General features: G+C 40.4%; 2 protein-coding genes across 5 annotated transcripts; both read right to left on the reverse strand.

Moving 5' to 3' along the window:
* Positions 1-278: 278 nt before the first annotated feature.
* On the reverse strand, positions 279-8,863 carry LOC120737096 (protein FAM222B-like). Of its 3 annotated transcripts, none has more exons than XM_040037579.1 (4): positions 8,437-8,863; positions 7,818-7,871; positions 5,643-5,770; positions 279-5,429 (listed from the first exon to the last, which is right to left on the reverse strand). In XM_040037579.1, the coding sequence occupies exons 3-4, from the start codon at positions 5,722-5,724 to the stop codon at positions 3,481-3,483; spliced, it is 2,031 nt and encodes a 676-aa protein (XP_039893513.1). In that variant the 5' UTR covers positions 5,725-5,770; positions 7,818-7,871; positions 8,437-8,863; the 3' UTR covers positions 279-3,480. The 3 variants fall into 3 exon arrangements, with proteins under 3 accessions (XP_039893513.1, XP_039893512.1, XP_039893511.1); XM_040037578.1 differs by having other exon boundaries at positions 7,818-7,874; XM_040037577.1 differs by lacking the exon at positions 7,818-7,871 and having other exon boundaries at positions 8,437-8,862.
* Positions 8,864-9,570: 707 nt separating this feature from the next.
* Positions 9,571-22,895, reverse strand: LOC120737097 (flotillin-2). Of its 2 annotated transcripts, none has more exons than XM_040037580.1 (11): positions 22,665-22,895; positions 20,742-20,823; positions 17,289-17,379; positions 16,226-16,349; positions 14,984-15,102; positions 14,101-14,214; positions 13,897-14,016; positions 13,355-13,569; positions 12,611-12,794; positions 11,449-11,598; positions 9,571-11,284 (listed from the first exon to the last, which is right to left on the reverse strand). In XM_040037580.1, the coding sequence occupies exons 1-11, from the start codon at positions 22,711-22,713 to the stop codon at positions 11,249-11,251; spliced, it is 1,284 nt and encodes a 427-aa protein (XP_039893514.1). In that variant the 5' UTR covers positions 22,714-22,895; the 3' UTR covers positions 9,571-11,248. The 2 variants fall into 2 exon arrangements, with proteins under 2 accessions (XP_039893514.1, XP_039893516.1); XM_040037582.1 differs by lacking the exon at positions 22,665-22,895 and adding an exon at positions 22,222-22,346.
* Positions 22,896-24,361: the final 1,466 nt, after the last annotated feature.

Consider the following 24,361-nt stretch of genomic DNA (forward strand, 5'->3'; position numbering starts at 1 on the left):
GAATTCAGATTCAAGTGAAATTCCATATATGCAGTTTTATTAGCTTTAAACCCTTGAAACATGTTGCTCACAAAAAACAAAAAAAGTCAGTCAATAGCTTTGTGTTTGAAAACTTTATTTTGGTTAGGGGAATGTTTGTGCAAGACATTTTTTCCTGAAGGTTAGGCAAAAGTGGAATATCACATTTTCAAAGTAGAGAAAGTAAGCCCCCCTCCACCACTGTTCACAACATGTCTTTGGTTATCAAAGACAATTATATAAATCAGTCAAAATCTAGAGAGAGTTGTTATGTCTGTGCCCCAGTAAATATTGCCATCTGAATCAACTTAAAAGCTGAGCTACAACATCTGTAAGTAGATGTGATTCTTGACGCGGTTCTTGTACAATATTTCTGTATTTTAATGCATTTCCAGATTTCTGGGTAAAGCCAGAACATTTGAGGTGCACTCTGCAGAAAGGAACGACTCACTCTAGATTTTTTTTTTTTTTTTTTTTTTTTTTTTTTAAGTCATTTAGGGTTTTTTTTTTCCTCTCCTTTGTCTTTTTCCTTTTTTTATTTTTAAATAAATGCGCATTTCACATCGTTACTTTTACTTCACACGACTTTATTGAACCCCAGCAGCTTTTTGTTAGGTCACCAGGTTGCTGCTCATTAACAAGCTTTTACAGGCTTTCAGCCAGAGTGGTTAGAGAGGGACTTCTGGTCACTTTGGTCAGTGAGTCAGCAGCAAACAGTTCACACATCCTGACAGTGTTTGGGAATCGTGGCACACTCCAGGACTTCAGTCCATGACACAGTATCAGTAGTTATACTAAGCAGCTTGGTCCCCCCCATCAGAGATCAACTTTGTGCACCTCTGTCAGCATGCACACCTGTGTGCAAGTACCCAAGCTTAACATACACGCAAGCATTCAGTCTCACTCCCTCTCTCTCTCTCTCACACACACACACACACACACACACACTTCTCCATACTACACCCAGTGGAGGCACTTCATATGAAACTGCAGAACCTGACTGTGGTGGGCTGTAACGAGGCAGTTCAACATTAACAGGGCGGGTCTGTCTAATCCTTTAGTGTTTTCACCCAGTCAACTTAATGTTAAAGAAACTCAAACAGGCTTGGAAGGTCTTTAGGCCACAGTGGGTCAGACTTCACTCTGCCACCTTGAATACTGGTCAGTTTTAATTCATTAATACAGAATCTTCTTTAAAATTTGGCTCGTAAGACATACAAACAGCCAAACATACCTGCATTTGACTGGTGACAACTTTCACCCATCAAATAAATAGGAACTTATTTCACTGATACAGCCCATATCATCATCACCACAGACACACACACACACACACACACACACACACACAGATCATACGTGTGTGTCAAGATTTAATTTAATAGCAGCTTCAGGGGGCAGGCACATCAAAAATGAGAGCCAGAAAAAAAAACTAAAAACCTAAACTAAAAAGTAAATTAAAAAAAAAAACTGCCATTAAGTACAAAGACTGAACTCCAGAAAAGCTACAGCTTGTAAGAGAATTGTCTCTTTGAAGATTTATCTTGCAATTCTTTCTCCCTTTTAATCTGTACGATGTTCTGAGAACAATCCAGTTAGGAAAAAAAGAACTGCTGTTGTGAAAGACATTAAAGCAATGATGCAAACCTATTGCCTGCATCAGTATGTCACCTATGGCACCTAATGTGAAAATACCTATGGCTTCAGGATGCAGTGGTCCAAAAAATAAATTAAACTATGAGGATATTACATGTAACAACTAAAAACAGTTCAAATACCTTAAAATAACTGCTACATCCCTGGTCTAAATACCTATTAAATCTGCTATCAAGTCATTTTTTTCTCCACTATCCTAAATCCTTAGATAGGCAACATTTCAGACAGAAGGATGAGGGCTTTATAATCTGGGATGAGTAGCATTATTACCTTAAGGCAATATCATCCATTCCTACTGCCTGTACATGTTAACACCTCCCAAATAATCCAACATTAGCTTTAAACAGGGAAACCAAAGTTCAGGGGCAAAAAACAACAACAACAACAAAAAAGGAAAAAACAAACAACCCTCCTCACAGCCATACACAAGTTGTGATCCTGGCAAAGAAACTGTTAAAGTAGACTATAACTAGTGTGTCATTTAAGGCTTTTTCCAGAAGGCTTGAGGTTAATACAGCAACACAAGCCCAGACAACATCAACTATGGTACATCTAGTAAAACATGACCTGCATTACATGTTCTTAGTTCTTTCTCTGTAGGTCACAGAAATACGACACGTGGTAAGGCCGGTGACAAGTAGATGAACAACTGACCACAAGCCCCACAGAAAAGGAAACATCCACGCCACATCAATTCACTTGCATTACAGTAGTAAAATGGTGACAACCTGTGCTCAAGGGAAATTACATTTTCCCCGGTAGCATGAGCTGACGTACTTGCATGCATGCACATGATCAGTTTACCTTTCACATACAGACACGCTCAGTTTAAAGTAATGGGACCCATTCTGTTTCACATTGCCTAAAGATTAACATGTGGGGAGCTAATGAGACTTTCTGCCCCTGTTCCAAATGTTAAGCATGACATTTAAAAGCAAATTCTACGATTCAAGTAAGACAATGTACAGAAATGCAAAAACAACAACAACAAAAAAGAAACATTTAAAAAGAACTCCCACACAACAAGAATCTCAGAAATGGAGAAGGTTACCGATTTTGCTAGTTCTGGCAGGGTTTTTTTTTTTTTTCTCCCTTAAAAAACAAAAACAAACAAAAAAACAAACAAACAAACAAACAAACAAAAACATCCCACCAAGAGCAATGTCAAAAATCACCTGGACCACCAACAATATCGTTCAGAAGCCATGTTAGTATTCCTGATAGGGGAGCTCTGGCTCACACCCAGACCCCTTTACAAATGTACACTGCAGCTATGGGATCGAGCACTGTCAACAGTCCTAATAATTGCATATACAAGTAACCCCCATTCAAATGGATCAAAGCTGTTAGGAAGATAAATAATTGCAAATAAAAACATTACACACATCCTATTCTATCTTGCCTCTGGGCAGTTCTAAGGCCACACATGCTAATAAAAGTTGAGTTGTTCCATGTCAACCTATGAAAAGCACTGTGACAATCATAAGGCAAGCATAGTCTCAGCTGCAAATTAACATTTCTGAACACCATAGATATATGAACAAACAGCAGCACATCTGTGCCAGAGATAAAACAGTCGACAACGATCTCAAAAACCCTTCATCTGCAACAAGTACGACATGGCTTAAGACCTGAGGAATACTTTGAAACATCACACCTGGTGGTCTCCAAATCAAGCTCTGAAGCAATGCAATTTAACTGCTCACTTTGAAGGTTTTAAAGAGTAAAATACAGAAGCTGAAAGCAGCTGTAGACCAGAACAAACAAAAAAAATTCAGTACACGCCACATGGGCATCAACGCACATTTAACAGTAGCCTGGGCGATGAGCATGGACTGCTCCGCTGCTGCCAGGTTCCTGAACTTGGCTCCTGGTGGACCTGTGTATATTCCCCATTGCATCCACATTCTGCTCCTGAAAGCTGGGCATCTGAAAATCCCCACCTAAGAAATCCACATTCTGCATCAGATCTGACTGGTCATTAGGACCCTCCTTCCCTGGCCTATACTTTGCCCCTGGGATTCTGTCTCTGGAAGCAGCCTGCCCTCCCTGGAAAGCCATTGAGAGGTCTTGAGGGCCATTGTTTCCTGCTGTTGCTTGAACGCTGCTCCACGGTGGCTTCATGTAGTGGCCATTAATGTAAGGCATAGAACTTGCTGGGCATTTAACAGGGGATGAGGGTTGCGGTTTTTCTGCAGGATGATTTAGGGGAAAGCTCTGTGCACTGTTTGGTAGCTTGTGGCTGTAGGAGAGGTTTCTGGAGGGGAAAGCACACTCAGCTGGAGGTTCCATCCTTGGATTCTTGCAAGGATTGGCCCCCTCAGGAGGCTGCTGCATGTGGGCTAACTGATGCTGAGCCCAGGAGCGCTGCTGCTGCAGCTGCTGAAGCTGCTGAAAATGTTGCTGCTGCTGCTGTTTCTGCTGATGTAAATGGTGCTGAAGCTGCTGCTGCGCCACCTTCTCAGGGTTGGTGTGAAAAGCAGGTACACTATTAGCAGCAGCTATACTCTGCTGTGAATTGAGAGAAACGCTGGGAGCTTGGGCTGCAGCTTTGTCTGGTGGTCCCACCATGAGGCTGCTGGGTACATTGCTCAGAGCTGGGTGGTGAGAGGACACCCTTGAGCTGGCATTGATGAGCAGGTTGCGGCTAATGGGGCTGGGGTTTGCAATCTGTCCCTCACAGACTGAGGTGGTGCCCATACCGGCCCGAGCCTGACACAGTTGGTTGATTTGGTGCACAATGATGCTCAGGTCACCAGGTCTGTTCTGATGCAGGCTGGCTGCCATGGACAGTGGGATGGTGGAGGTAGATACAGTTATATTTGGTGGGGCATCTGGGTCAGGGAGCTTCTGCGGCCCATAAGGTCCCAGTCGGGCTTGCTGGGGGCAATTAGGCATGGTAGGAGGGCCTGCAGCAACAGCCTGGGGAAGGGCCTGCGACCCAACTAGCCCCTGGGTGTGCTGCATGCTCGGAAGCTGAGATCCATCAGATATGTGGCGCAGATCCTGAGTCACTCCTTGCTGTGAATGTAAAGCTTGTGGAGGAGCCACCTGATGCTTTAGTGACTGCAGATGAGAAAGATGCTGCTGTGGTACAACTGACGAACATGACTGGCCCTGCTGTGGCTGCTGCTGCACAGTCTGGGTGTGAGGGAGGCTCTGCTGTCTCTGCATACCCTGTGGATGAGCCAATCTCTGCTGCTGTGGCGCCTGAATCTGGGACAAGCTCTGTTGCTGCTGGAGAGCTTGTGAACGAGCCATATTCCTTTGCTGTAAAGCTTGTGGGTGAGGCTGCTGTAAAGCCATTGGATGAGTCAAACGGTGCTGTTGCTGTAGTGCTTGAGGGTGAACCAAGTTTTGCTTCTGGAGTGCAGACTGAGACGGACCCTGTAGGTGAGGAGCAGGCTGAGGATGGTTTAAAGTGCTTTCAGTGGTGTAGGGCCCACTGTGAGGGTTCATGACTGAATTATGTAGTTGTCGGGCGTGGCTAGTGTCTGAGTTTTTGACAGGTGCACGGAGGACAGCCAGCAGGCCCCCACTGGTGCCGACCTGAGAGGAGTAGGGACTCTGGCGTTGGTTGGACAAGGATGTGTCAAGCCCGTTGACTGTGCGACGAATGTGCTTCTTTTGAGGTACTTTGACGCTGCTCGGGAAGATCTGGATGGTCAAAGGGTTGTTGGCAACTTTCTTAGCATAGGCATCCAACTCTGCTGGGGTTGGATAGCTGGCAGATCTCATTTTCTGTGTAGTTTCCCCTGCAAGATGTGCAAAATCAGAAAAAAAGACATTCTTAGAAAATAACGCCAACTGGGTCATCCCACTACGAGTTTCAGATGCTCAGTGATTAGATATTTTATACAACTAAACTTTAGTGTCATTTAAATCTTTGGAAATTGTGGATGTCGTGTTTACAAAACAGCTTGACTAGTCAAAAGAAACACCACAACATGAGAAAAGACAGCACTTACATTTTGGAGGTCCAGTGTTCATCTGCGTGCGGGAAAGTAGTCTGATGGTAGGCTTAACTGATGCTGGCAGGCGGGCCAGCATGTCACTCTTCAACTAATGCAGCACGGGACACCTTTTCCTCACCATACTGGGGGACAAACAGAGCAGGTCAAAGTCAGCCGTTGACACACACATACTTACATTGGTGTGAAAATACTTTGGCATCACTGATTTTCACAGTTCAGTTTGACCTTTTGCAAATGGCAGCTTGTAATAAAGAGAAACCATGGCTCTGTATAAGCTCACTGTGTACACACTGCAGGCAGCAAGGAGCTGAGATGGAGATGAACAAAGCAGCACATAGTTGTAGAGTGATGGCAGACTGTAAGCCAGCCAGCTTTCTGTGTCAAGCTAAGAATGTGCCAAAATGTTTTAGCAGCAAATCAGAAAATTAAAAAAAAAAAAAAAAAAAAAAAAAAATTGGGGAAAAGCAAAGAGCCATGCTTACAACACAATCTAAAACTTTTATTTTAAATATTTCATCATAATGCAGAGGTACAGAACCAGTGACATAAAGAATTGTTTTCAATAAGGAAAAACACAATGCCATTTTTTCTTCCTTTTAGAATTACTTACTTTCATCTTCTCCAGTAATACAAACATATTTCATACAAGCCATTCTTTAACATCTCACTGTTATATCCCCTTCTTGACTGTCAATTATATCAGCAATACGCTAGCTTCACTTTTCAGAACTGGAAGCTGTGTGTCCACACAGACACGCCTCATATTCAGAACTGTGCAAAAGCCTTGAAGTACCTCTCATTTCTTTACAATTTGCTTCAACAGATCTAGGCTTTGTTTTTTTTGTGTGGCACAGAGCAATAGTTTTCCAAGTTCTCTTAATGTCTTTCAAGGTTCTTTTTGGACATTGGTGGCTTTTTCACTCATTTTCTGTTCAGTTCTTGTACCTTACCATTTTCATAAGAATGTTTTTTTTATGTTTGGAGGGGGAGAAAAGGCTGAGGGATGCCAAATTACATATGAACCACACTGAAAATCAGCGGCAACAAATCATAATCGAGGTTCTGTCATGGTTTGGAGCTGCATTCAGTCACGCTGGTGGAGATCTTTTCAAAATTGATAGATTCATGAATATAGAAATGTACCATCAGATTTTGATCCACCATGTGGTACAAGCATCTGATTGTCCACAGCTTTGTGTAGTAAACGCATACCCTGATTTAAAAAACAAAACCACAGACAGTGGAACACCATCAATCATGGACTGGCCTCGTCAGAGTCTGGACATCAACACTGAAGCAGCGTGGAATCATCTCAAAACCAAACAGCAGACAGCAAACATCCAAAGAAGGGCTTTGAAGGTTCTTCAAGAAGCCTGGAGAACCATTCTTGAAGACTGGCAAGTTACAAGACAGCTACCTAAGAAGTCAGGCTGGTGGTCATAACCAAATATTTACTTTAAAGCTTGTTATAATAATACAAACTGATTTTGCCTTACATATTGCATTTGTTTTTATTTCTGGATATTAAGTAAATTGCTGCACCTAGTTCCATTTTCCTCACTCCATAAAAAGGAATTGGAAGGCAGTCTTCAGACTTTTCTGTAATATTGCATAGTTATATATGCTGTGGTTTAAAGTGTCACTGAAACCTCTGACTTCATGTTAACTCAAATAAATATATTTTCAAGGAGTTTTTTTAAGATTTGAAATAAGACAACAATTAAGAAAATAGATTAATGGAATCTTAATGGAATTAAGATTAATTGAGAATATAAAGATTTTGAGAACTGCAGCAGAATTCCTTTCTCAGCTCCTCCACTGAGAGGGAAGAGGAAGGGATCTGTTAAGAAGCACAAATGCCGAATCATCCTCCATTTGCAGTTTATGATTCATCACGAGTTAACTGTCTGAACAGTGGAAGTTAAGATTGACTTGTTATTCAGGATAGGAAAGACAAACCAGTTAAACTATACAATCCATAGAAACTGTAGGCCTTTTAGTGTGCTCACTGACTTTATTCAGTGACATATTTATGATTATACACACAAACAAGTCTGTCTACAGTGTTCAGACCCAAAATATAAAGCAGTTAGTTACTAAGCCAGTGTAACCCTAATTTTTAAACAATCAGGAATCAATAAAACATTATCAGCACTCATCCTTCCTTACCACAAAGGTGCGTTTATTTTGGCACAATTTCCCCGAGGTTTCAGATGAAGTCTCCTGCTGAGAAATGGTGTTTGTGTCAGATGCCAGACACCAGGCTTTTCTACTTAATCTTAATTAAAATGCATTGGGCTACACATCGACGCTTCAGTCCTAGCTGTATATATACACACACACTTATTTTATCCTCTGTACCCAACCTTTCAAACATACTCACACCAGCTAAAGCTGTCTTCCTAAGGCTGAACCGCTTTCTTGGAGTGGTCTTACAGCGGGAGAGGTGAACTTTCTGACAGCCAGTCTGCAGCTAGGTAACGTTAGCCATCTGTCTAACAATCCAGTCTCAACCTGCTGCAGTTTCAAACAGCTAGCTAACGCCTGTAGCCTTCAATAAACCACCCCGGACGATTCAAGTGGCCAAACACCATGTGAACCCCAAGCAGAACCGGACACCTTCAGAAAACTGATGTTAAATCGTTCAAAAGGTTACCTCAAGTCAAGCACCACAGTAAATAAGGAGCCTCTTTGTGCTTATTGTGAACAGGCCAGCTGGTTAGCAAACTTTAGCTTCTCGTTGACGGAAAGCGCCGACGTGACCTGTGTTAAAGAGAGCGATACTTACTCCTCAGGAATCTTTGAGTAAGGAAACTTCATTTTGTGGCGACATAACGTTGATAAGGATTGTAACCAGCGTGTCAGCTCTTCGTGCTGCTGTCTGCTAAAGCAGCATCATCTGTCGGACATGCGCAAACAGACAGGACCCCTTTTCTGCATTTAAGGCATCGACGGTGAACGCCTGTCCATTAATCCACCACAGATGAGACGCTATTAAAGCCCAAGAGCGTCATTTTATCATAAATTTATCACAGATTATATAAACTTTAAGAGATCTGGTTATTCTGCTTGGGTGTTCCTGTCAGCCTTATATTTAGGCGGACGCAGCAGCAGTTTGGGACAAATGTTAACAGTTGGTCACTTATCACCTGGCATGATTTGGATTTTCTGAAGTGGTGGCATGAAAAAAACTTCAACAAAAAGCAAGGTTTTTTTTTTTTTTTATAGTGAATTAAACTAAAAAGTAACACTTAGTGTAAAAAAAACATTTTGGCCAACGGAACTAAAAATTCAATCAAACGAAAAAAATAAATAAATAAACAAAAAACAGATAAAAAATGGTTTTGTGGTTTGTCAAATTTTCCAGCACAAGCAGACCGAAGAGACATTAATGCAGACGGTTAACCTGACTGGGATGACTGTGTGACAAGAATTTGTATTTTAAGAGGTTTAGATAAGCACATTATTAAAATAATAGTATCTGGCACCACTAATATTTTGAAGAAAAAAAATTAAATTCACACTAAAACTAATCAAAAGATAAGGTTATTTTAAGTTACTTCATGATTCTAAATTGGTGGCCAGTTTAGAATCAGAAATTAGCCTAACCTCATCGTTGGACTACAGGAAGAGAGAAGGCTATTTGATCCATGGACCTTCTTGTTGTGAGGTGATGGTGCTAACCACTGCACCATCTTGCCAGGGAAACATCTGTTTTTTGGTTGTTGTTGTTGTTTGTTTTTTACAATTGTTTGTTTAGTTGACTTTTAAATATTTTCCTTTATATTTACTATTAACTACTACTAAAATTATTATGTTCACTGCTGTAACAAAAGAGTATTTATATTGTATGCTCAACTTGTACATTCCTGCCTTTTAACACTTCTGCTTTAATTTAAAGGAGAGAAAATAAAGAAATAAATCATGGCAGTTTGATTTATTAGAATGACAGTTTGAGAGTGAGCAGATTCTATTGTATACAGATGGATGACATGCAGCAGGAGCATACACGAACATATGAACATTTGAGACAAACAGGGCATGAAGAAAGTGAAGATGAGAGACTCACACACACAAAAAAGCATCAACAACAAGAATAACAGTCTTCTATAAATTCTCCCAGACTGACCGCTTCTTCCCTAATAACTACACAAACTAAACATCCCTGCCAGGTTGCAGTCAGGTCGTCTGGAAACACGAGAGTGGATAGAAATGCGGAAACTATTTGCACGTTTTGCTAAATGGACGGATTCTGTGAGCAGCGGCAGTGGATTACACTTCCAAACTAGAAAGCTCTGTGACAATTACAAATTTTAACAGATATAACATTGTTTATGATAAGTTTGATTATCCAGTGTACCCCGCTAGAATATCACTTCATATCTGATGCCACAGTTCAGAAATTGCAGATATGTAGAAACGCTGAACAGAGAAGAGTGTCTCTCTGAAATGTGAAAGTTTGGTTTGTTGACACACTCTGTTAAACATGGCTTAGCATCTATAGGTAACTGTAGTGTCAAATTAAACATTGGTCCTCAGATGCACAATCCCTCCTTCTGATACACTAAAAATCAAGTCAGTCTGTTCTATTTGGCATCACTGTTTGGCCTTTCATGTTCTAAATCTATTCGATTGCCTCACATTTTATGCAATATAAACATGTTGGGTTCTCTAAACCGGTTACTTTCACAATTTCTCTGTAATTCCCCCCCAATTCCCCTCACCAGCCACATTTTTCTACTTTTAATCAAGGCCAAGCCAGCAGCTACATTTTACATAAAAACCCACTGTATATATATTTATATGTATGTATATATATATATATTAAAAATCAAAAAAGTCATACACATTACACACTAACCACATTAACACAAGGATTTGCTACCCGTTTCCCTGTCAGCATATAAATGATGTTAAAATGTGTCATGCTTGATATCAACAGACGCGGAGAGAAAAACTTCATTCAGAGGGGAGCAGACAAAAAGTCTGCGAAGGACTGAAGGTGGAGATTTGAAAAAAATCAACAGGGCTTCTTTTGAGACTGAGAGCACCTTTGTCTCAACTTCTGAGACATAAACAGTGTTTCACTGGTAAAAATGACAACATGAAACACACTGGAGAAACAAAAGATTGAAATTATCTGTGGAATACAGATGTGTCGCATAACAGAGGTATATAAATTAACAAAAGGGCTGAAACGTAAAGAATGTACAAACTGGCCTCAGTGTATAATTACCAAAGAGTAGGTGTTATGATATAATAAATAACAAATATAATCTGCCTCATCTTTCAGTCTAATATCAGCTCTCTTGTTCAATTGTGTTTTATACAAGCCGGCCAATAAATACAATTCAAACACAACAAATAAAAATCCATCACAAAATATTCAAGTTTTAAACTAAAATCAAAATCTTTGAATGAGCAGCAGTGCATGCAGATTTTCTGGTCCTGTATAAAGTAAGGCACCAGAGGTTTCCAAAATTCACTTGGTATACAGAGTATACGTATAAAACAACAAAAATCTTCAAGTGTATTAAAGGCAGTCTATGAGAGTGCATACAACAGAGACTGGAGTCATGTGGAGTCTTCGGTTTTCAGGCTTAAGCTGAGCCGGTCACCTTCTGCAGCAGAGGGATCTGCAATAAATCGAACAGATTATTTGTAAGGCTTAACTGAAGTACAACCTCGCTGGTTTCAGCGTCCTTTAGGTTCACACTGGAAACAAAAACTTCAATCCAACACGCTGAATCACAAAGGTTAACAGGAACACACCATATATAAAATGATATAAAGATGTTACCTTCGACAAATCCACTCCAGTGAGAGCGTTGACCGACACAGGAAGTTCGGCCAAAAGGCGGTTCAACTCGCCTGTCACGCGGCTGCCCTCGCCACTCAGAATGACAATTTCATTCGTCCTGGCTAAGGGCGCCGCCACTTTGGAAGCAATCTGCAAAGACATTGTTAAGCATTTACAGTAAGATGGAAATAATCCAGCTCTGGTGTTTTATGTGACATGTTAGACTAGCCTAAAGAAAAATACCAACTTTTTGTTCTGTTGAAGGTTTCGACATGGCCAAAGCTTCATTATACATTAAATAACCCATACCTAATCAAATATCAACACTTTTCCAGGTCCATTAAACTTAAATCAGCGGGAAGGCCGATTGTTTTGAATTTGGTCCACCATTTCTGGACTTTTTGCTAACTGTCATGGGACAGCGGGCTTGTTGCCAGAGAAGGTGAGATAAGATTTTGGGAATCTGCACTTCTGCCTCTGACAAATCTCTCCAAGTGTGCCAAAAATGGCTTGCGTTTCATTTTGGGGGAAATGAGTACTCAAAGTCAAAGGGAGAGAAATCTGATGGGAGGTGAGCTTAAAGTGTGTTTGTGTGGCCAAAGCACTGCATGGCACCTGCCACAGTTCAGGTTGTTTCTCCTGAATGTCTTCCCCTCAGACGCTTCAAGACCTTACAGCAGATCTGAGCACCGACAGTCTCACTCTGGGGGATCGATTCAAAATGCATAACTCTGTGAATTTACAAAAGCAAACAGAAATATCAGCTAGCATGCTAGCACAAAATGATCCTCCAAATGAAAGTTAAGTGAGTTTGGCGCAGGAGGGGAAATCCAACAGAAGTCGATGTTTGCTTTCTGCAGATGGCTGAGGTTGACAGCAGTGCTGGAAGCAGTACAGATGGATTTTTTTAATAGACTGGGGTTATGGTTCTTTACGATCACGCATTGTTGAATTCTTAGTAATAACATTTGTGCCAAAGCGTTAAAAGCAACCAAAACGTGATGAAACTGAAGTGATGAAAAACTTGTGCTTAAATTCGTGTAGACATAAAAAGAAAAATGCTTCTAATTCATCAACCTCGGGCCGGGTGATGCTTGTAAAATGACATCCAAGTTCTTCTCTTCCTTTGCCTGAGCTGTATGAGCACATATCTGTGTGTTACCTTAGGCAGGGCCTCGAGGACCAGAGCTGTCTTAGCTGCATCTCCGTACTGCTCGTAGGCCTCAGCCTTCAGTCTCATCTTCTCAGCCTCGGCCTTTCCCACCGCTTCAATCGAGCTAGCCTCCGCCTCACCGACCTTTTTGATCTTCTCGGCCTCAGCCTGGGCAATCAGCACTTTCTTCAGCCTGAAGCAAGGAAACAAAGTAATATTTGCTGTTATCAAAGTGGGTCGGATGCAACTTTTTTGGGACAATTTGCTTCTTAGTGACGTGTCATATGTTAATCTGTCTTCATGCACAAGTTTTGGATGTTGGGATAGTTTTTACAGCTTTCCTTTCTCAAATAAAGCCCACAGCAGCACACGATAAATTTCAAATCTCTTTTGCTCTGCTTCTACGGGTGGATGCACAGGAATATCAGCTTTTTGCAAATCAGTACAATTAGACATGCACAGACCTTTTCATACAGAGCACCTGGAAATTACACGATACATTTCACTTCAATAAGGAAAAACATATATGGAAATATATCGTTAAAAACACAGTCATGCTTCCTTAGTCCAAACTTTCCAGGTGTTTGTTTTGTAGGATTCTGCAGGGATTAAACCAACAAAATAAATAAATATATATTTTACATCAGGGAGGTAATGTGCTGCTAATCATGTCTGACAAGAGCTGTGGTACATTCATGGGGATCTTGCCATTTCTACGCATTCCTAAATCTGACTGAATGTCTTTTCACTCACTTCTCGCCCTCAGCCAGCTGCTGCATTTTATAGGCCTCGGCCTCAGCAGGCCTCTTTACAGTGGCAATGAGCTCCTTGTCTGTCCGGTCAATCTCCTTCTCCTCAATTGTAATCTCCTTCTTCCGCTGCACCACTTGGATCTCAATCTCCTCCAGCCGGATCTTTTGCTGCTCTTTGGCAGCCTGCAGCTCGTATGCCAGCTGGGCCTCTGCTTTCTGAAAACATCAACACAGAGGTGGTCTAAGGCATTTACATCTGAGGCAACAGTTTCTGTTTGTGTTGACACGTGCACATTTTGAAGTTTTAATTTAATACATTACTTCAGATCAAAAGAGCACGTGTTGTTTTTCTGATTTTAATCACTCTAACTGCAGATTTCAGGTAAGTTGTTTACACACCATGTGATTTAATACAGACTGGCACTTTTTGGGAACAGCCATAAGTTTGGTTAAAGCAGTGTATAATACAGTATAATAACAAGTATTTTTATTTGAACTGTACACAGACAACCTGTAAGTGCAAACGAAACATTCAGTACCGACCCTAGCATTGACTTCTTGGTTGAACGAAGCTTTCTGCAGCTCCAGTTCTCGTTTGGAGTCAGCCATCTTGGTGTCAGCCTTGAATTTAACATCCATCATCTCCTTCTTGCATTCGGCTTCCTAAGGTGATAATAAAGAAACAGCTGTGAACAGCTGGTCTCTGTGCACGGAAGAATCAATTTCAAGCTTGCTAGATTTTCTTACCCGTATCCCAGCATCCCTCTCTGCCTCGGCCACACCGATGTCTGCATCCCTCTGGACAGCTGCAATCTGGGTCTTTCCAAGGGAGCTCAGGTAGTCCAGTTTATCATACACATCCTTTGAAAACACAGAACCACAGGACACGTAACATTAAACTGGGTGTGGCGTATATCAACATCTTTCATGTGATTAACAAGGTTACGAAGCCAAAATAAAACAGAACATACAGATTAAAAAATGCTGGGCCTTTGTGGGTGCAAAGAAAGCAGATGACAGGGTGGCACTCAAACAGCCTCGTTTCTACATGTAACATTCAATCATATTTTAAAGTCCAGAATCTGACGTGTTACAGAAATCCTGACATGGACTAAAAGATGTTACAGAAATGGACTTTGGGTTTCAGCAGAGCACTAACCTCAGCCGCTCTGTCCACACCACACACTTCAATTAGTTCTAATGAGCAACAGTGAACTCCACAGGGTGAGTCCAGTCAATTATAAAAACCAGTTAAACTCATTAGGATTGACTACTCTAATAACCAGCAGCATCAACAGCTCAGAGAAAGACCTTTTTCAGTTTCAGTAATATTACAAAACTACAGTCTAAAAAGAAAGATGGGAAGGCTGCTGATTAATGTTTGAACGACTGTCTGTCCCACGTGTCGCCGTCTCAGTGTCGCATTTCTTCTGACTGAAGAAATGTGGCTTAAAGCTAAAGTTTTGATACTCTGCATCATCTCTCTTGCACATCCACACTGAGGCAAAATGGAGAGCACCAACGGCGCTTACATGGTTTAAGTAGTTATATACTTACATGAATACTTAATATTCTTGTTTTTATTTGACTTCTTCTGTTATATTACTCGTTTCATTTTCCTTTAACTCACCTTAATGGTAAAGCTCAGAATCTCGATGCCCATCCTGCCGACGTCAGGAGCTGCTACGTCCCTCACCAGTTTAGCAAACTGATCCCTGTCCTGATAGATCTGCTCCACTGTCAGAGTACCTGCAAAAGAGACACATCGTTCAACATCATTTAGCCTGCAATTCACTTTTAACAAACTACCAGCAGCTCGATGCTGGGCAGCTTTATTTTTGATCCAAATTAATTTTTTTATTTCACGTCACAGCATCAGAATTTTGTCAGAGAAATGCATCAGCCCTTGAACTCAAGTAGCATAAATGGTCAGCACAGAGCTGCTGGTACTAATCAGAGATCGACCGGTCAGTAGACCACAGTCTGACGACTGCCAGTGTTCTCAGTCAGCCTCACATATGTCTGAATCCAAGTCCGTTCGTTTCAGCATGCGCACAGAGGCAAATGCTCAAAAGCACAATCAAATTCACACGGTAATTTTAATGTTATTAGTGTGGAAGCTACTCATTGTGAGTCAAGACAAAAAGTCTGGAGGCCCACCCCAGAAACCCTGGTAAACAACAACTCCAATCACATATTTAAAATCACTCTCGCCCAGCTTAACATTTGAAAGAAGGAAAAGTGCTAAAGCTAAAGCTATCCAGAGCTCAGAAACAGCCACAAGCTAGCAGCCTCAGTATGTGCAGCCAAAGGATCAAATCCATTATGAGGAAAATAGAAAAGAGTTCAAGTCTCCAGAGAAGTTATAAACTGGAAAATGTAAAGTAAATAAATCTGCACCACCTGCTTCGTTTGGTATGTCAGGTAAAGGTGGTAAAGGTTTCCAGTAGCAGGAGATTCTTTAACTTTCTGCAGACTGAGGGAAACTGTAAAGTTTAATAATGTCTTTCCTTGTGGAAATAATATTTCACATTGAATAAGCTGGTGCATCTCGAGTACTTATACAGAACTTATATATTACTTTTCTTCTCTAATTCAGACCTCAAACAGAAAAGCTAACACAATATATATATATATATAACACATAAAAGGCAAACTAAGGCTAACTTGTATAGTAAAGTCAGGAACTAATCAATAATCAATTTAATACTTTGCTTCTTTTCTTCTGTGCTATACATGCACGAGGAGCTATTCTGGACTTGTAAACCAAGAACGCTAAAACTATAAATAAATAAAATAACTATGATATTGTTTGAAATAAAATCTATATATGTGTAGTGTTACTGTTGTGGTTAGTGTTGACTGTTCACACCTAGAATGGAGCGCAGATGTCCCTCCAGAGTCTGCAGCAGCACACCTTTGATTTCCGTTACTGATTTACCCAGAAACTGCTCACAAGCCACTGCCAGCAGGTCCTGCTCCGTCATGACTTTCACCTGAAGGAGACACACTTACAGTGTGTTTACGCAGCAAGCTTTCTACACTGAGAAGCAATCATGGCACATGGGCTCAGAGTGCCATCAGTGCAATTTTAAACAATCAAGCAAAGTTCATTTAATTTAAGTCAAGAAATTTGAAAATGAATGTGCTAACACCAACGTTGTTTGGCTAGAAGATGAGCCTGTTAAGAAAATGTAGATAAAAATACAACAACACCTTTTCATGCTTTTATATGCTGTTATGACCAGGAACCTATGATACGACTGTAAATTTGATCCAAAAATGCCTTTTTTGATGTTTTCTTCTGTGAATGATCAGAAGTGCAGTTTTGTTATAGACAGACTGTGATGCTCTGAGTGTGCCCACCTTTATGTACAGTACTTAACACATTTGCTAGACCATCACCCAGTCCAAGGTTCATGCCACAGCAGTCCTAAATTAACAGTATTGATAATTACCAAAATATTTTTTTCTCTAATGGCTAAATAACCAATATATGCAAGCTCTTCGATCATTATATTTTTCATGCTAAATTATAATTAAATTATTTCCAAAAACGCTGGACAAAAATAATAAAGCACACTTTATTTTTTAATGGAGATGCCAAATTACAGTTATTTCCTTGCATTCCTGAACAAAACAATCGTTTTTGTGGCTAAAGGGGTTCATCAAGTATGCTAAAGTCATTTTACTAAATAAATAAATAAATAAGACTGCTGATTATGAGGCAGTCTGTTGGGAAGCACTGATTGATTTTTCTTTGGAATTACACCATTAGATTATAGGGCCACATTTCAGAAAACATCAGAAAGCACTGCAGCAGAACACGACACTTTTGATAACAGATGATGTTTGACAAATAGGCTCGGCTTGAGTGAGTAAGTGTAAGTGTTTGTGTCAGCGTTCACAGAGAAGACGCTGGGATCTGGTCTTACCTGAGCCACCCCTGTGACAGTGATAGCTACTCCTTCTGCTGTCTCCACATCCTCACATCTTGGCTGCAGAGTCATTATCTCCAGGCTTAGCCTACAGCAACAAACACAGGCACAGTTATTATGCAGCCCAGTCCCGCCTCAAGACTCTGAAACAATAGAGCAACAGGTGGAACCTTTAAATATTTAACACTAAGAGTATTCCTGCCTTCAAATGGGCCTCTGGGCAGTAAGTTTGGGCTTGAGCACAATCATTCCTCACTCAGTAAAAGACAGTATGTGTTGTGTTATTTAACAGAAATCCATAGATTTACCTGTTATTACTGAACATTTGACAAACACAAAATCCCTTAGTGGAGTAAAAGAAACCAAAATTAGCAAAACTACTGAAAACTGCTAAATTCCTGCATCTTTTCCTTGAAAGATCCCAAAATGCAGAAGGAAAATCCTGAGTCTATACCTCAGTCTTTATGGTTACGTGTGTGTCTACTGTGCATATAACAATTTGTGTAAGACACTCTTGCAAAAGAGATTTAAAATGTCCTGGACGGTATAATCGTGGTACATGAAAATTTATTTAAAAAACAAAAACAAAACTATAGCAAACATTTTTTGACCCAGCCAGTCACAGCAGATGGTTGTGAAAGTCTCTTCCGGTTCGGAGCTCTTCCTCTACGCCATCTTCAAGTCTTTATTTATAGGGGATCATCTGACTGCTGAGTGTCTCTATCTGGCATTGAGGAGACCTTTCGTCAAAGTCTTATGAAAAGACACTTTTTACATGATTCTCTGCAGTGCAGTGCAAGTTTCTGTGTGCAGCCTGTTACAGTCAGACCACATCGGGATCCCCTTCAGTTCGCTTACCAGCCCCGCCTCAGAGCTGAGGACGCCATCATCTCCCTGCTTAATCATGTCTACACCAAACTAGACCAGCCGGCAAGCACTGTGAGCGTCATGTTTTTCGACTTTTCCAGTTCATTCAACAGGAAACCTGTGACCCCTGTTTCAGTCCTGGGGGTCGATGTGCACATTGTAAGGGCTACAAATACCTCGGAGTACACATAGATAATAAACTGCACTCTACAGGAAAGGCCAAAGTCGTCTCTATTTTCTGAGGCGGCTGAGGTTTTTAACATCTGTTGAATAATGCTCAGGGTTTTTTTTGAGTCTGTTGTGGCCAGCGCCATCCTCCCTGCTATTGCATGCTGGGGTATCAGGTTCAGATGCCAACAGATTCAATAAACTGATCTGCAAGGCCAGTAATGTTGTGGGGATGGAGCTGGACTCCCTTAAGGCGGTGTCTGAGAGGCGGATGTTGTCCAAGATAAGGACAAAGCTGGACAATATCTCCCACCCACTCCATAACATGCTGGCCAGTCACAGGAGCACGCTCAATGAGAGACTGAGATTACCCATAATGCACCACTGAACAACACAGGAAATCATTCCTGCCTCTGGCTGTACAACTCATCCATCTAATGCACAGTACACAGTGCAATAGTTACACCCTTGATAGTTGCACATCCTCTACAGTGAAAATAACAAATAACAACAAAATGTCACCTCTGTGATATTCTGGATATTTATAATTGAGCTTTGTGTATATATATTAGAGCCATTTCTTATATTTTGTAAACTTTGGAATATATTGTATTATTTAATTTAGTTCAGTGTGTTACTGTTTTTGTCTTGGAGCAACTGTAACCATATAATTTCTTTAGGTATCATTAAAGTATTCTGATTCTGATTGCAGTAAGTACACCCCAGGTCAGTATTTCGTATAACCACCGTTAGCAGCAATAACTTGAAGTAATCACTTTCTGTATGATTATCCGTCTCTTTCATCATAGAGGACGAATTTTAGTCTACTCGTCTATACAAGTTTGCCCCACTTCATTGACATTTGCAGATATGTGTTTAAATACATAAGTCCTTACCACAGCACTTGAGTCGGGTGGAGGTCTGAACTTTGGGTCACTGCAACACTTTGTTTTCTTTTTCAGCCACTCTGTTGTAGATTTGCTGACGTGCATATCAATCATTGTCTTGTACCACGACTCAAAGCTTTAGCTGTCAGACAGATGGCCTCATATTTGACTCACATACACTTTGGTAAACAGAGGAGTTAATGGTTGACTCAATGACTGCACGGTGGCTAAACTGCCACACCCCCACCACCATGCTTAACAGCTGGGGTAAAGCATTGTATTGATATTCAGTTTGGTTTTCTTCAAGCGTGGTGCCGTGCATTATGGCAAAACATCTCTATTTGGTCTCATCTGTTCAGAGGATAATGCTCCAGAAGTCTTTTAGTTTGTTTAGATGCAGCTTTACAGTGGGGGGGGGTGTAGGGGGGTGTTGCAGCCTTTCAGAGCATTGCAAGGTGCGGTGAATCAGGTGGGATACCCACTCCTGGGGAGATTGTATTAACACTGTGTTAATGATTTGTCGATACACACACCTGAATGATCCTGACCACTACAATGCCAAAACTCCCGCTTTCACAGATGTGCTCACACTTGCTGATGATCAATTAATCAAGTGCTCTGAATTTGCAGCACCTGGCTGCTACTTACCCTGTTAATTCCTATGTAGGCATTAAGGCTGTACTTTCTTTTTCATGTGGCTGTAAATAAAACTGAATTGAATTGTATTGAAGAATCAGTACGTTGGGGATGGATCCACCCTGCTTAGTTTCACATTTCAACACACCTGTCCGATGGTTGTGTTGAGCACTTGTTTGCCAAAGAGTTTGTTTACACTGTCCACATGCAGCTGTGTTTTGTTAACTTCCATTCATAGTTTATTCAGACACTGCTCAACACAGAGCTGAAGCACTGCATCTACTTGTGACTAAAAACCGATGTCTCTTACCAGAGAACAAAAACCAGCTTCTTTGCACTTTAAGGCAATTCCCTACTCACAGATGACTTTTGTTTGTTAACAAAAGTGAACTATTAGGATTCAGTTATTCAATTATGACTTGAATTATGAGTATAACAACTTTAGCCAAAGCTAAAGTTAAAATGCATGCATTCCAGTCAAAATGATGGGATTAAGCATTTCACAAAGGGTTTGCTGACCATTCAGTTCTGTGTAAAATATAAATCCTGCAATAAAACATTTTATCTATGACAACTCACAAAACATTTGTGTGAGACATGCACTTAGCACACTGCACATTAAGAGAGCAGAATACATTTAGTTCTCAGTAACACTACCCCAGTCATGTAAGAGGAAATGTTTGTATACAATGTGACTGGAAACACACTGTGTGTAATATGAGACAAAGTGTGGGAGAACAGCTTCCATTCCTCACTTTGCCTTTTGATGGCCTTCAGATAATGCAATTGACTTTCTTGTGGTTAATCTTTTTCGCTGTGGTCTAATTAGAAAGCTTGGTCCATATTATATTTCAAGATAACATTTACATCATTGCTTCTAGCACACTGTCACCTTTGGGCGTCTGAGATGAGCCACCAAGCCCAGGACCATCCTCCTACGACGTAGGTTTTGATATCAGAGCCGCAGCAACCACCTGAGGAAAGAGGACAGCGCCATCAGGACTCTTCAGAAATTCTTTGACTATAACATTAAATGATGCAGTCCAAAGATATGCGCTGAGCTTATTAGGTCCCTGTTAAGCCTTTTTAGCATTGCTTTAGAAAAGTGTTTTACCACTATAATCATTATTGTTCACATTACTTTAAGTAGAGGGCTTGTTCAAAACCTGCCAGTAAAAACCGGTTTTGATAATAAACACAGCATGTGTAAAAGCCAAAGGGGAGAAGCACTATGGGGAAACATTATCCAGCTGTTGTTCTCAAACAAAGGCCATAATAAATACATCGGGTTCTTGAATAATTAAAGTTGAGATTTCAGAGAGTTACCGAATAATTTATTTATTTTCTATTTCCCAGGAACCAACTTTGGCAACCGTGGCCTTCCAATCTGCCTGCGACAGATTTGCGACCTATCCAGCGTGTACCCCGCCTCTCGCCCTATGAGCTGCTGGGACAGGGTCCACCCCACCCAGCCTCTTATATAATGTTTATTTCATATATTTATTAATTAATGTAAGTGGCATGATTTATTAACTATAGAGTTAAGGTTATCATGTACAGACATGACGCGACACTGTGGTCTCACAGTAAGAAGGCATTCGGGCCTTTCCTTGTGAAACTTGATTGTCCCACATTTTTCTCACATGGTCAAAAGACATACTGGGTGTAAATTGCGACACCAAACTGGCTGTAGGTGTAGATCTAAGGGTGAATGATTTCTGTCTCTGTGCGTTAAGCCCTGTGATGGCCTGGTAAATTGCCTACCTCACCTCTCACCCAATGTCGGCTCCACTCAGCCATGACTCCAACCAGATGTGCAGTTAAGAAAATGAATATTTATCTAATGCCCTTCAATGTGTCTTTTCCTCTTAGAGAAGATTTCTATCAATATGACTTTTTAGTACTCTAATCTAATCTAATCTAATTGTGTGAATTTAGAAAGGTTGTATGTCCTTCAGGTTATACCGTTGAGTTATTTTACACTGGTATACTCTGATGTACATGGGGGGGTCTTTTTCCTGATATCTCTACCAATTAATTATAGTCATTAAAAAGGCTAGAATTGGTTCAGGATGACTAAACCTGTTACTTTTAGCTACACCATGCTCATTAACGGTGGTAGAAGATGTATTCACATCATTTACTTAAGTAAAAATCCTCCATGGAAAAATCTACTTGAGAAGAAGTACATAAAAATAGCCTTAAAATGCAGTAAAAGTTCTGTTCAGGTCCCACTGCCTCATATGATTATATACACTTCTCGGCTACTTCATTAGATTGGTTGGAAGCCAATGATTTCATCTTTAACGATGTGTTTAGAGCTTGTAAAATATTAAAATTAACCCGTTATTGTGACATAAATGTAGACATACCGTTCTCCATTAGCTGTGAAATAAGTAGCACCAAATGGAAATACTCAAGTAGGGAAAATTTCTGCTCAAGTACAATACTTGAGTGAATGCACTTTGTTGATTTTCAAATCCGCTTATTAATAAATCACACTTGTTATCAATAAAACATAAAAACCTGACTTATTCACATATCTGCGTTGAGACGCCGAAGCCTTTCAATCACATGATCCAAATCACTGCTAACGCACCGCCTGATCAGCGTCGCAGCTTTTAAGCTCTGAAACCACACGACCGCTAATTTATTCACTTTACACAGTAACTGTGTGCTCTAAAAGCACTGGCTCGCTCTGCACTTATTTTAAAAACCGAATGCCAAACCTGGTTTAGTTTGCCAGCTAATACTATTAGCTACTTTCTCCCCATCCCCGCTAGCTCGCTCCATCAACACGACGGGAAACACCTACCGGAGACCACCAACGCTTCGTTTGGCCCCACAGTTAAACAGCTTCCCATCCTGACTCAGGATAAAAAGGCGAGCGGAAAAAACCGTTAGACTCGGGAGCCCGTTACGGAGATGAAGATGATGATGGTATTATCTGAGGTTTTAAATAAGCGCGAATCGTGTGTTTAAAGAGGCTTCACGTTCAGCACAACAGCAACAACAACACGACCCCGCCCCGCCCAGCGACGACGTACTGACGTCATGCTCGCGACGGCTCGTGTGAAGAATAACTCAAATTTTTACCAAAACATCTTTTAGTACCCACCTCTTGCTTTGTCCTTCAAAAATTTAAATCTTGCACAATTTCCAAAAACATCCTACAGGATGTAGGAATATGCCTGTTGCGTATATTTGAGTTTGACTACATCAGTGGCATGACCCTCAGTCCTAGTAAAAAAAATATTAAAAATTATTTAAAAAATTGTTTTTCTCCCTATTATATGCACAATGAGTGTGAAAGACCTTCTCCGATGCTTTAATTTGCTATCATATCTTTATTTAGTATGTTGCAGTTTCTAACTGTGGCCACTAGAGGACCGTAAACAGCAATGTGGAAAGCCTGTCCAGGTCAGTTTTTCAAAAAAATATTAATTTCATATAAATAGTCAAGCAAATTGTTTAAAATAGTGAAAGTATAGTTTTTGTCACAAAGTTGATCATCTAAATTGCATGTTTAAAGAAGTGTAGTATAGTTATTTTTTAAATACTGCATATAAGTATACTGCAGTCTAATTAAATGCACTTAGACAAAGAAAATAACATCACTAACACACTAACAATGCAAAAATAAACTCAGATCACACATAATAATTAGATTAGATTTTTGGATTACATTTTCAAATTGTTATGAATCATAAATATTCACAAGCTCTAATATTCTAATATATAACAGAGCTGGAAAACAATGGTACATACTGGCAAATAAAATGTTGAGCTAGAGCAGTATGTGTTTAATTAAATGTAACTAATAGTGCTCTTATTCTCAGGTGCTCACTCACAGCTGTTCAACTTGTAACTCAAAGAGAGAAGATCACATATTTCCTTTCCCTGAAGAAGGATTCTCTTCACTAGTAATATCAAATGAAATGTGCTTGAAGAGATTTAATCATGAACTTAATCATCATACCGATTAACAAGATGACATTTCCTAAAAATATGGGGAGATGCATCTTAGTTGCTTTCTCACGTTTTATTCAGAAGTAATCTGTACTGCTCCTGAAACTTTTAAACTTAAAGATTAGCTTGATATAAACTCAGTACATGTTTTTGGCTGATCTTCTGACTGATCAAACCATTTTGCTGCTCTCTCTTATTGTACTTTTAACAGCTTATCACTGGATCGTTAAGGTGCTCAAAGTGAATCCTGTGTGTGAGGCACTTAGTTGGACCCTTGTGCTTTGTGCCTTTTGGAGAGTAGTACTGAAAGTGGATATTTTAGAATTCGTTACATGAGTCTCATTAATTCTGTTAAGTATTGTTATTGTTGCAGAAAATTGGAAATGGATAGAACTTTTCTCGTCTTGCTGGCCACTCAAATATCACATGTGGAACTACAGCCCAAAGAAAACCGCTAATTAACCGAACATGCATGTCTCTGGACTGTACGAGGAAACAAGTGCATCTGGAGAAAGCCCAGTTTATGTTAGGAGAACATAGACT

Source organism: Simochromis diagramma, unplaced genomic scaffold, assembly GCF_900408965.1.
Source record: "Simochromis diagramma unplaced genomic scaffold, fSimDia1.1 OVJJ01000463.1, whole genome shotgun sequence".
NCBI classification, from domain to species: domain Eukaryota; kingdom Metazoa; phylum Chordata; class Actinopteri; order Cichliformes; family Cichlidae; genus Simochromis; species Simochromis diagramma.